Genomic DNA, 12,000 nt, shown 5'->3' on the forward strand with positions numbered 1-12,000 from the left:
TTGACAAAACGCGCGAAAGCGAGGAGAGACTGGCCAGGCCCGGTCAGGCAAAAATGACAATCTACAGGCAAGCCAAGCGCAGACAGACAAGCTCAGAGCTGATGGAAGTGCGAACAGTCTCTTCATCTACGATCGCCATTGCGAGTGCGTCTACTTTCATGACTTTCGAGAGAAGCCAACAAGCTACCGACCGGGCGCATCGACTCTACCGGGTGTCTGTCCTGCCTTTGACGCACCACCTCTCCGAGCACAAGACGACTCGATCGTGCTCGACAGAGCCAGCGTAGCTTCAATTACCGCGCCCGTCTCGAGACGTGATTTGCCATTCGACGAAGAGGCCAAGCTGGTCTATGGCGTCGTCTTTTCGCTGCGCAACATGGTCAAGAAGCTCGCCGGGAGGTTCGCCATCATATTCCTACTCTTGCTTTCGCACACTCACTGTGCACCTCAGAGAGGAAGCATTCCTGTCCTACTCAACGTCGACGTACAAGCTACACTTCTTCGAGACCGTCACCGGCTACAAATTCCTCTTGCTCTCGGATCTCTCCGCACCCGGATCGCTGCGCCACGTCCTCAAACAGATCTACCAAGGCGCCTTCATTGAGTTTGTCGTGCGCAATCCTCTGATTCAGATGGACAGCCACCAAAGCGGCAGAGGCATCGACAATGTCGCCTTTCGACGCGCTGTCGGCCAGTTTATCGCTACCATCTCAACTTGAGCTGCCTTGCTGCTGGCACTTCTCAGACACTGTCAGATAATACAGAGTGTTTCGTCGGCGCAGCTTGACTTCGAACGAAGCCAAGCACCCTGTCGCCATTCAGGGACGATAATTCCTGATCTTCCTCGCTCGGCTGGCAAGAGATGTCTTTACTGCTAACGATACAAGGCGACGCGGACATGGAGACAGCCCGCTCAGCTAAGCGTGCCCACGACGTCGCTGCCCATGCGCACTCGGACAGTAGCGATGACGAGGAGCATGTCAGCGAGAGTGCCCTTATCCGTCGTCGTACCGGGCTCGATTCTGGCATTGATGTCGCTTTCGCCCAGCTTTCTGTCGATGCCGCTCCGTTCGCCGGGCCTGACACCGCTAGCCCTCAAGCCTTGACCAAATCTGCGCCCGCCCGTGATGTCAGCGCTCAGATCAAGCGAGACAAGCGCATAGAGATCAACTTGCTCAGGGGGCAAGCTCACGAACTGCGCAATGAAGCCGAACTCCTGCGACGAGCAGCGATGGGCATCATGCGTGCCGAAGTAAAGCCCATGATGGCACAGGTTGTCCACTTGCATCGCGAGTACAAATCGTTGCGCAAGTCAGCAGTAGCTCCCGACTTTGGCCGCCAAGAGATCAATCCCAAAGCGTCTCAGCTCGAGTACGAGGCCGGTAGATTAGAATCATACGCTGATCAGCGCGAATGGTATGCCGATCGAAAACAGCGCAAGGCCGACAGACTCGACGCCAAGGCGGCCATGCTCGAAGCGAAGCTCGACGTACTCATGCATGGCAGCTCCAACTTCGCACAGTTGGACCCTGCCATAGCCTCGTCCGCGCATGCTTCGACCTCGAGGTCAGTCTTGCGTCGGTCGGTCGAATCCATCTGATGCTTGCTGCTGCCGCCGACCTAGATCGAAGGCAGGCGTCTACATCGACAAGATGACCGTCGAGTCAGACGGCACGATACAACTTGACAAAGTCGTTGTGGACCGATGCGGCCACGGTCTCTGCATCAAGTGGGTCTTCCCCTTCATTCGCAATCACGCTGGCTGATCACTCAAGAGCGCAGCAACATCACGACGCAAGGCGACGGTCATCTTCATCTTGCTGAAGCCATCAAGGCCATCCCGCACTGGTGAAAGCTATAATTGCAAACACGACCGGGTCAGACAGTCACAGGATATTTGCCTTTGACCATGAGCTGCTCAGCCTGAAAACAAAGCGTGTGAATTGCGCCCGCGACGCGTCTTCGTCCTTTTCCGTCGATCGCGTCGTCTCGTGACTGATCACGGATGGACAAAGGGCCCAGTCCTGAGCACTGAGAGCGTGTCAGAAGTCGGACAGCGCAGTGCGGCCGTGCGAGAAGGAGGTAGGAGAAGACGCTCAGACTCGACATACACGGTTGCGAGGGAGTGCAGAAGCCAGACTTGTCTCGCCTGTTCGCCGCTGTCAACGGCCGACTCTGGGCGTTGCTCTGCCACGAACATCCCGCAAAAAACCTGAGCAGGCCTCAGTGATATCACATTCAGCAGAGCATCTGCTGCCGTCCTCTATATAAGCTTGATCAGGTCGTTTGCTGGGCTACACGACAACGAAAGCTCGTGCCTGAGCAACCACGAAAGGGCACCACCTCGTCCTCCCTATCGATCAATTGACAGTCAGTTGCGCCCCAGACGCTCTGTCTCTAAACGGCAGCTTCGTCGGCTGCGCCCGAGCTCGTCAATAGTGCAGTCAGGGGATCTCAGACGATGTCAAGCCAGTCTGCATCCTCCCGACCGACCCGGACGAGACCCGTCTCTTGCTCTTACAGCGGTACTGAGAAGGAAGAGAAGCTCACCAATGCTCGCAAAAAGGTTCGTACCTGCTAGCATGCACGTCGCGGAAGACGATGCTGAGATGCCTTTCATTAGCTACAAGCCTATCGCGCGCGAACGCGACAAGCCTCAAGCAATGCCTCGACGAGCTCAGTCCTGTCAGTCTCTGCACCACCCACGATCAGCCAGATTGGGGCAAGTAGCGCTCTGGGCAACGGTCGATCTATACACGAGCGCAGGCATAGCAAGACGCACTCTGTCTCTCGCAAACGGGCTAGCGTTGTCTTGCAGCTTGCTCCTGCGGCGACAAGACCGCTCTCTGGCAGCGTACAACAACGATCCCACGCTCATTCATCATCTACTTCTGGTCAGAACACGCCGCTGCCGACAGCTTCGTCTGGCGCGCCGAGCAGCAAGACCGCAACACCCGCGGACTGGCCACCCGCCTCGCCAGCAAAACGATCTTCTTGGGCCAGAAACCCCTCAGTCCCTGTCTCTCCGGTCAGGCCGAGCCATAGACATAAACAGAGTCAATCACGCGGCTCGATCTCGATGCTTGTCGCGAGTCATCTGAATAGCGCTCACTCGACGCCGACTTCCGCCCTACCTGGCTCAGACCGAAGGCGGTCTCTAGCCGCCGCAACACCCGCGCCCGAGCCTTTCGAGGCTTTTGCAGCGCATGCGCACGCGTACGAGCACCAATCACAGGGCTACAATCCGCGCATGAGCCTGCCACATGCGGCTTTGCTCTTTGCGAGTCCAGCACAAGGCTCGCTCGCTAGCTTTCCCATGTTTCAATCGGACTCGAACAGCAGTCAAGCGGCAGAAGCATTACAAGCCAAGATCACACCAGGCTCAAGCATAGCGATGATGCCGTCGCGTACTCAGCCGCCCATCTCGCCCGCGCTAGCGAGCAGCGCCTTTCGGCGGGGCTCAGAACCTGCAGCTACCGCCAGCGATGCCGCGAGCAATCGTCAGTCGGTGCGGCATTCAAAGCGACATTCGCGTAACATGTCCATATCTGTGCCCGGCTTGTCTGCGTTCACTTTCGGACCGCCCATCATCACGCCTCCGTCGCCAATGGTGCTCTCGAGCAGCTTCGGTAATAATGTGTCCGCGCTACAGTCAGCACCGATCAGTCTATCGGCTTCTTCTCCTGCCATCGTCAGCGCTGTAGATGAAGAGACTCCGGGTAAGCATAGTCGGAGACAGTCGAGGCATATGCGCAAGTCCAGCATGGCGACCAGACGCGAATCCATGGAAGTCATGTCGGGCATGCAACTTGATTGCGCGATGCCAGGCTCGCCCTCACCCGGGGGAACGCCCAACATGGGCGGGCTGCGGTCGCCTGGAAAGGATGACGAGCGCGAACAGTCGCCAGAAGAAGCCGCAATGGAGCGCTCAAGGTCGCTGATGGCCCTCGAAGGGCGACGTATGTCGGCCTCATCATCATCGCATTCCTCGCCAGCGTTCCTGCAGGCGCCGTCAGCGCCTAACGTCATGATGGGCTTTGACCAGATCCTCATGCCCGAATCTGCAGAGACTTTGCGATCGCCCAATCCTGCTTCACCCCATTTCTCGCCTGCTCTATTCAGTTCGACGGCTTTCTCGGCCAGTGGTAGTCCGCAGCACGCGCAATTCATGGGCTCGCCTAGCTTCGGCGGCTCCTTCCAAAGCAGTCCGCTCTATCAGTCTAGCAAGGCGAGCAAGCGCAGCAGCTGGAGCGCGGGGCAAGGACTTGGCGTAAGCAATGATGGTGGCACTCCTCTGAGTGCAAGTCTGCTTGCCGGCGGCCGCGGTGCGCTAGATTTAGGCATGCTCGTCGAAGAGAACGAAGAAGATGAGGACGATGCTACGACTTGGCAGGACACATCTGTCACATCCTCCTCCTCACTTTCGTCTACAGGTCAGACGGATGTATAAAGACCGCATGCAGAGCTGACATGGACTGCACAGGTTCAAAAACCGCAAAAGGACCTCGTCCTCGGCCAGCTTCGATAATGGTCCCTCCGAGTCAGATGTCTCGATCTGCGACTATGTCGCCCTCAGATAGCATGCCACCGAAGCCCCTCGCCTTGCCGGTCGGCGCGACGCTCTCGAAGTCTACGCCGGCAGGTCTGCGCACGCTCAGCTTAGGCACGGCCAGCTCAGCTGCTCCCGTCAGTGGCCCTTCAAGCGCTCCTGTATCGACAGCGCGCCGCACCAGCATTTCATCAAAGAGGAGCTCGCTTGGCTACAAGACGCAGATCAATGGATCGCTGCCACCCACTCCCAGCTCAGCAACGTCTGTCTCTCATCGGTCTCCTTTGTCGTTGGCGACAGGAGCTGTACCGCTGCGAGCAATATCTAATCCTGTCGCGCGCTCGCCCTCTACAACTGCCACCTCGCCGGGCGTCACAGATAGCAACTCAACGCCCAGATCTCCCACCTCTTATTTTAGTCAGCCGCCTTGGATGAGCGACAAGACTGCAACAGTCTCAACGCAGACTGAAGCTACCACCGTGCCAATGTTCAGCCCCAATGTGTCCATGCTCGCACATAGCCAGAGCCAGGTAACGATCCCGTAACTAGCTGTATGCAGAGCTAATGCAGCAGGCAGGCCGAAGATGATAATGCACAGATTGCTCGCCTCGAGGCAGAGGTCGAGCGCTTGACCGTAGAGCTTGCGGAAGCGCGGCAAGTCGACCTCACGGAAGCAACACCACTTCGCCAGCGAGTTGCGAAGCTTCAGACGGATCTCGATAACGTACATGCTGAGAAACGTGCCGAAGCATCGCAACACAAAGCCCAAGCCGACGCGTTGCGCGCCCAACTGATGGAAGCAAGCGAACAACTCGCGGATCTCGAGCTTCAACGAGGCGTTCTGCAAGACGATGTCGATGGCTGGCGGGGCCGTTGCGCTGATCTCGAGCGTTCGGTTGAACGCGAAAAAGACCGGATAGACGAAGAACGCAAGGAGAGTGCGACCGCACGCGAGAAAGTGCGCAAACTTGGCGATAGGTTAGCCGCCACCCAAGCCGAGGTCAATAGCCTGCGTCAAGCAATGGCACCTACGACCGACGAGCACAAAGCACGCAAGTCCAACGCAGAAGACATCGCTCTAGCGGCTGCCCAAGCGCGTCTCATTGGCGAGATGCGTGACCAGATCTTCTCAATGGCTGCGACGCTCGAGAAGGAGCGCTCGGAGACTGCCAAAGCGCGGAGTCAAGTCCAGCATCTGCAGCGCCAGCTTCTCGCACAACCTACAACTAATATGCTTGGAATGTCACTGCCTACAGGCGAGACGACGCCCGTGGTAAGCTCGGCGCCCCTCGATGACTATTCACGACGTCAGGCAAGCGATGCGTCGACGAATTCGTACGGACAAAGCTTCTCGTCCGGACAGATGTCAGAGGATCTGTCATTCTCCTCAGAGCCTTCCTCGCCGCCGTCTCATGCCACGTCTTTCGCATCAGGCCGGAAGCAGAGTGAACAGATGAGCATATCTGCCTCGCAGACCATTCGAAATCTGCAGACGCTGCCAGAAGAAGACGAAGAATTGGACGATCAGATCACGACGGTGATGCCGGGCTCGCAGAGCACACTTTTGCCCTCGTCAGCCAGTCAATCAGACCACGAGCTGCCTGTGCCTGAGCTCGACTCGGATGGTGATCGCGCTTGCTCGACTGCGTCGTCAGATGCTCATCCCAGGACGCCGTCGAAGGAGACACTGCCTCTACTACCAGTACAGCCCTCCCATGGCCGCAGCGATTCTTTCATTCGCGCATGGTCATTCCCGAAGGGCCCCGTGGCAGATGTCAAGCAACGCGATGACCGCGACGATGGCTTCTTCCAGCTCGGCAAAGCCCTTTTACCTGCTGTGCCGATTCCTGAGCATCTATTCGGCAATCTGCCGTTCGGCGAGCTTGACGATGAAGATGCAGTAAGTCATCGGACGTCGATGCACAGCTACAAGTCATCAGGCCCCCCCAGTCCAACGATGTCGAGGTGGCCAACGAATCGAACGAGCGTCTCTTCGGCTGGTTCGGTCTCGTCAGCTGCAGGAAAAGGACGCGTCTCTCTACAAAGCATCTCATCGCTTCTGGGGTCGTACGTGTCGTCAGCCGTTGTCGTTGCAGGACCGGGCGACGCGTCCGGTAACACGACAGTGCAAGACTTGCGCGAGCACGAGTCTCGTGTCTTCAGCGATCAATCGACCACTCGGATCGCTCAGAGCATGCTAGCTTCGACTGCCAACGCTAACCTCTATTCAGAAGCTCAGCTCATCCCAGCAAGGTTCGGCAGGCTTGAGCCCAAGCAACTGCGACCATCGCCCCTGTCGCGACTCGACTTTACGCTCGCATGCGGCGCACTCAGGAGTGAGCTTATCAATCTATAGATGTTGTATGGTGCCATGTTGCATGTTGCACGATGCCTGCCTGCTTACCTTGCGGTGGCGACTTTGTTCGTGTCGCGTGCCTTTCGTCACATCAGCGATTCCGCGCTGGGCGCCAGCGCTATAGGCACAATGTCGTACATACCGAGGCCAAGCACACCAGAACCGCCTGGCTCACCTCGCAAAAGGGTCAGCATGGGTCTGCCGCAGCCGGCGCCTGCAGGCGGGACTGCGGCCATTGAGTCGAAAGAGATGGCACTCTTTCGAGAGGCAATGAAGGCCAACAATCCGAGAATCCACGATACCATTGATCCTGCCACACCGGTCACGTCAGTCCGCACACGTACACACACGTCCAATTCAGTATCATCGTCGGTCAATGGCGCTCAGAACGGCACACCACTTCAGCGCGCGGGCATGGACAGATCCATACCGCCCCGACCGGGGTCATCGTTGCTACGGCCAAATTCTAGACTGTCTCAGGCGTCATCGAGCAGCGTGCGAGCTCATCGTGATGACACAGAAGCCAGCTCAAAGACAGCGCTGCCGCGACCAAAGACACCAACATCTGCAATGCGCAAGAGCGTAGGGCACGCGGTTTCAACGCCCACGAAGACACCTTTCCGAGGCTCGACATCCGTGCAACCAACTGATTCCGCGAATGTGCCTGCTTTGTCGATAGGCGACAGCGTTCGCGCGCTGGGATATGAGGGCATCCTCCGGTATATTGGCACTGTCGACTTCAAACCTGGACAATGGGCGGGACTGGAGCTTGCACCAGGTTTTACAGGCAAGGGCAAAAATGATGGCAGCGTACAAGGGTATGCACGCGCACGCAAGTCCAGAGTCAGCTGATCGGGCCGCAGAACGCGCTACTTTGAATGCTCACCACTATGCGGCATCTTTGTTCCTGCAGCAAAGGTCGTCGCTGCTATGGCGCCGCCGCCCGTCCCCGTATCGCCCATCCGTAAGACTGTCAAAGCTAAGCCACGTATGTCGGTTGCGCCCCAGCGGACGTACAGTCAAGCCAGGCAGGCAGAGGCAAAAATCACACAGGGCTCCAGAGCAAGTCAGCTGGTAGGCATATCCTCTGCTCAGCTGGCCAAACGGCGCGATGGCTCGACATCACCCACACCTGATGGACCAACGAGCAAGTCAGGCAAAAGCCTATCACGCTCAACTGCAGCCGCGCCTACTCCGCCCGCCTCGACGCGCAGATCGATTGGGCTCGGTGTACCTTCAACTTCTGGAACTGCTCAGGGGCGAGTACTATCGGCGAGCGTGACGAATCGAATTGTCAGCACGCCTGTACGCGCAAGACAGCTATCTGCAAAGCCGACACACACGCCGGAAGTGCCACCGCTTCCCACTGCGCTGGATGCGAGTCTGTCCCGGTCTGTATCTAGCGTTGCACCTTCTGTCAGCAGGACCTCTAGCGCACTAGTCGGTCGGCGGCAAAGCACCGATGTCCGTAATGCTGTCGATAGTCGCCGACTTTCGTCTGCAGATCCGCATGCACAGAATCTAGAGCAATCTCCCGTCCGATCAATGTCTCGACAGGCCTCCTTCAGCTCCATTGGCAACGCTCCGCGCTCGCCCAGCGTCAATCGACGCGCATCCTTTCAGCTGCACGCACGAGGAATTTCGGGCGACAGTGGGGGCTTTGAGACTGCTGGCATCCGCGAAGAGAGCAGCACGGCCGAAATCAAGCTCCAACTTGCTGCAATGGGCAAGATGCTGTCCGAGCAAGAAGCAAAGACAGATCTGGCGAACAAAGATCTTATGTCGGCTTTAGCAGACAAGCAGCGCCTCGAGAAATCGCTGGACAATGCAGGGTCGACAAAAACTGCGCTTGAGGCTCGCATCAACCTACTAGAAGCAAGCATACAGGATCTGACGTTGCACAAAGATCGCGCTCAGCAAGCGAGCGAAGGACATGCAGCAGAAGTCGAGAAGCTGCGTCAAATGAGTAGCATCCATGCCTCGACACTCTCGGAAATCGAAAGCCGACACGATCGCGATCTGCAAAGTATGGGCTCGACGCGACGAGACCTCGAGCAAGAAGTCGAACGGCTGAAAGTTGCCGGCGCAGAGCTCTGTGGACAATATGAAGCGAGAATAGCTGATATCAGAGCTAAGCAGCAAAGCACGGAATCAGAGCTACTGGATGCACAGCGCGAGCTGGACAGTTTTCGTAACGAGCAGGAGAAGGCTGTCACAAGCGCCGATCCCGGATCGAGCGTCTTTGCAATTGACAATGAGACGCTCAAAGCTGATAATGCTCACCTAAGGCGCAAGATCAATCACATGGAGGAGCAGCTTGAGCAAGCCAAGGAAGCCCTCGAGCAAGAGCTCGATGCCGTTCGGGGCCAAGCGGATGATCACGAGGGCAAGAAGCTGCAAATGCAGACAGAACTGACAACACTCACAGTTGCGCACGGTGAGCGGTCATGAGATTCTGTTGACCACCGCCAGTACTGATTGGACTGTAGAGCAATTGCGCGTCTCATCGGCAGATACCGCTAGGAGGCTGCAAGCCGCAGAGCATGCGGCAAGGGACAGCCAGACAAGATTGGAAGCCGAGCGCGACGAGCTCGAGACCCTCCGACACAGCTCGACAACCATCGCCACAGTCAATGACGAATTAAAGCGAATCAGTCAGATGCTCCTCGCAGCGCAGGTAGAGCGAGATTCGGCGCTCGAGAAAGCAGCAGAGGCGCAGGCACGACAAGATGAACTCATTGAGGAGCTAGCTTTAATGGAGGACATCAAGCAAGATAGTCGTGATCTCGCCGAGCTTGAGGCGACACTGGCAGCACGCGATGCGAAACTAGCCTCGCTGCGGACGCAAGGCTCCACGTTCAAGGTCAACGGGAACGGGCATACCAATAGCAGAGACGATGCGAATGTGCTGCTCGCGCAACTCAGGGTCGAAAACGAGGAGACTTTAGCCCAGAACAAAAATCTTGTTGCCGAGATGGAGAGCATGCGCGATGTTCAACAAGCGCTGGAGGCAACAGTCGAGAACTTAATGGCTGAGATGGACAGGAGCGGACCAGGAAACGCGTCCGGGTCGAATGAGCTGCAAGAGGAAGTGCGGCGACTCAACCAAGAGATAATCGATCTCGAATCGCTCGTCGAGGCCAAGATCTTCAAAGAGGAGGAGATGGATCAACAGCTCGGTCAGATGGAACGCTATGTCAACCTTGTCAACAAAGCGAGGCTGAATGGCTTCATCGACGAGGACGACCCCGGCCAGCCTGTTCTGGCTAGCGATGATCTGTTCTGTGACGACTGTGGAATTCACGGGCATTCTACCGCTGAGTGTCCTGCAGCCGATGAAATGGTACGGAGGCCATGTCACAAACGTGCAATGCTCACACATGACGCAGTACTAAGTCTAGCAATGTTGATTGTCACAACAACAAGAATGTACATCTACGTGTCGTCGAGGCCTGCATGCGATGTCTTCCAAGAGCCTGCGCTCTGATGAGATACGTAGGCCACTGGATCCCAGGGATCTCTAGAATTGCTATGATAGGCCCTCATTCCGTTGTTGAACGACGTCACAGGCAGCTGCAAGCACTGATCAGCCATGCGCGAAAGGTAGCAATGAGCAACCAACCACCAATACGTCGCCAAAGCGTCTGCCAAAGCCCTCGAGATCTCTGAGGTCTGACCAGACGACGCCCGACTTTGCAAGCAAGTCTGATAGCAGCTCGTCAGCCATAATCCGCACAAGCTGCCAAGAGCTTACAACGCATAATCGCATCTGTCCATGGGCCAGGACCAGTGAGCTCGCAGATGTCGCGCTCGCGTTCGCTGCTCGTTGCCCAGTGCAGCTGCTCTGATTGATCGATATTGTCAAGCACGCGGCGCATTGCATCGATGAGAATGGGATGTCCAGGCGCAGCGACGATAGTCCACTGAGAGAATTGGATGGGGCGATTGACCCATTCGGGCCAGTTTGTCCTGTTCATCACATCGATCTCGATGCCGAGGATCATGCTAGGCGGCTCGTCTGCGCGAGTATCGTTGTCACCGGGTCCGTACCAATCGTCGACCGGCTTCAGACAGACTGTGTCAGTGTCGGTGTAGATGCCACCTTCTTTGGCAATGACCATATAGCGAAAGATATCGGCGCGTAGCACTGGTACGGCAGCAGTCTTATTCCAGACACGGGCAACGAGGCCGTCCGTGCCAAACTCCTGGTAGACCCATGCGCTCAGTCGATCGTCGTCGAAGTAGTCGTAAGTCCAGCCAGGATTATGCGTGATCCATTGGTTGTGCTCGAACACCTGTATCGATTGATCTGTGTGCGGCGTAGGACCGGTCTGAAAAAGCTGGTGGGGGATCCTATCCTCTGGCTCATAGCGCGCATTGGTAGCAGCAGCATGCTCTGGCCTGGCCATCAGCCAGCCGAACAAACCGTCCAAGAAGTCACCCAGGGTGGATCGAGCGTTCGGCAGTGGGAAGTACTGCCGTGCGAGATCTGCAATGGAATCGTTCGTCCTTGGTGCAGTCTGCAGTGAGCCTGCAGCATTGGCTGCTCCGCTCGCTCGTGAGTCCAGTCTGACATTCGAGTTGTTGAACGTCGAGCTTGCAAAGTCGAGGATCTCTCGGGCATATGTCTGCAAGTCCACCGAGCCCAGATTGGCGTAGATGACATCTGCTGGCCAGCCAAGCTCGGGACAAGAGGGCGCGCTAGCGTTGGCCCAAGTGATCCATCGGGCTGTGGTGATATTGGCAAACGGCAATCGCTTGATAGCGCTCGACAGTGCCGCTTGCTCGTATGCAGCACTCGTTGCCGACTTGGCTGACGCAACGTTCAGGCTGCGTAGCGCTTGCGAGCTCGAGCGTGTGCCCGTCAGAGCCAAGAGCAAGACACCAGCGAGCAAGACGGCAAGGATCACATGTCGGATTCGTGACAATCTATCGAAGACAGCGTCCAGTGTCCCGACGAAATCCGATAGTCGGGCTTTGACATTATGAGGTCGCCACTTGACTTGTCGATCATTTGCCGAGCGTGACTGCCCGGCGAGCGGCTCATAACCGCCTCTCATGATCGTCGCATCCGCTGGTGATGAACACTTGCGTG

General features: G+C 57.0%; 4 protein-coding genes across 4 annotated transcripts; 3 read left to right on the forward strand and 1 right to left on the reverse strand.

The window, feature by feature from the left end:
• Window positions 1-53: 53 nt before the first annotated feature.
• L969DRAFT_611493 (uncharacterized protein) lies at window positions 54-745 on the forward strand (the record flags this gene model as incomplete). Its single annotated transcript, XM_014710001.1, has 3 exons — window positions 54-67; window positions 118-399; window positions 452-745. The coding sequence occupies 3 exons, from the start codon at window positions 54-56 to the stop codon at window positions 717-719; spliced, it is 564 nt and encodes a 187-aa protein (XP_014565487.1). The 3' UTR covers window positions 720-745.
• A 153-nt stretch (window positions 746-898) lies between these two features.
• Window positions 899-6,905, forward strand: L969DRAFT_96940 (uncharacterized protein; the record flags this gene model as incomplete). The annotated part of the gene is made up of 8 exons (XM_014710002.1): window positions 899-1,566; window positions 1,625-1,729; window positions 1,783-1,848; window positions 2,282-2,370; window positions 2,409-2,566; window positions 2,624-4,433; window positions 4,484-5,079; window positions 5,127-6,905. 8 exons carry the CDS (start codon window positions 899-901, stop codon window positions 6,903-6,905), a joined length of 5,271 nt encoding a protein of 1,756 aa, XP_014565488.1.
• A 102-nt stretch (window positions 6,906-7,007) lies between these two features.
• On the forward strand, window positions 7,008-10,559 carry L969DRAFT_90474 (uncharacterized protein). Its single transcript, XM_014710003.1, has 4 exons — window positions 7,008-7,723; window positions 7,769-9,342; window positions 9,395-10,256; window positions 10,302-10,559. Exons 1-4 carry the CDS (start codon window positions 7,035-7,037, stop codon window positions 10,390-10,392), a joined length of 3,216 nt encoding a protein of 1,071 aa, XP_014565489.1. The 5' UTR covers window positions 7,008-7,034; the 3' UTR covers window positions 10,393-10,559.
• On the reverse strand, window positions 10,341-11,965 carry L969DRAFT_19927 (glycosyltransferase family 32 protein; the record flags this gene model as incomplete). The annotated part of the gene is made up of 3 exons (XM_014709850.1): window positions 10,341-10,478; window positions 10,528-10,610; window positions 10,660-11,965. 3 exons carry the CDS (start codon window positions 11,963-11,965, stop codon window positions 10,341-10,343), a joined length of 1,527 nt encoding a protein of 508 aa, XP_014565336.1.
• Between the last annotated feature and the right edge of the window lie 35 nt (window positions 11,966-12,000).

The sequence above is a fragment of the Mixia osmundae genome (assembly GCF_000708205.1).
Source record: "Mixia osmundae IAM 14324 unplaced genomic scaffold scaffold_12, whole genome shotgun sequence".
Taxonomy (NCBI): Eukaryota; Fungi; Basidiomycota; class Mixiomycetes; order Mixiales; family Mixiaceae; genus Mixia; species Mixia osmundae.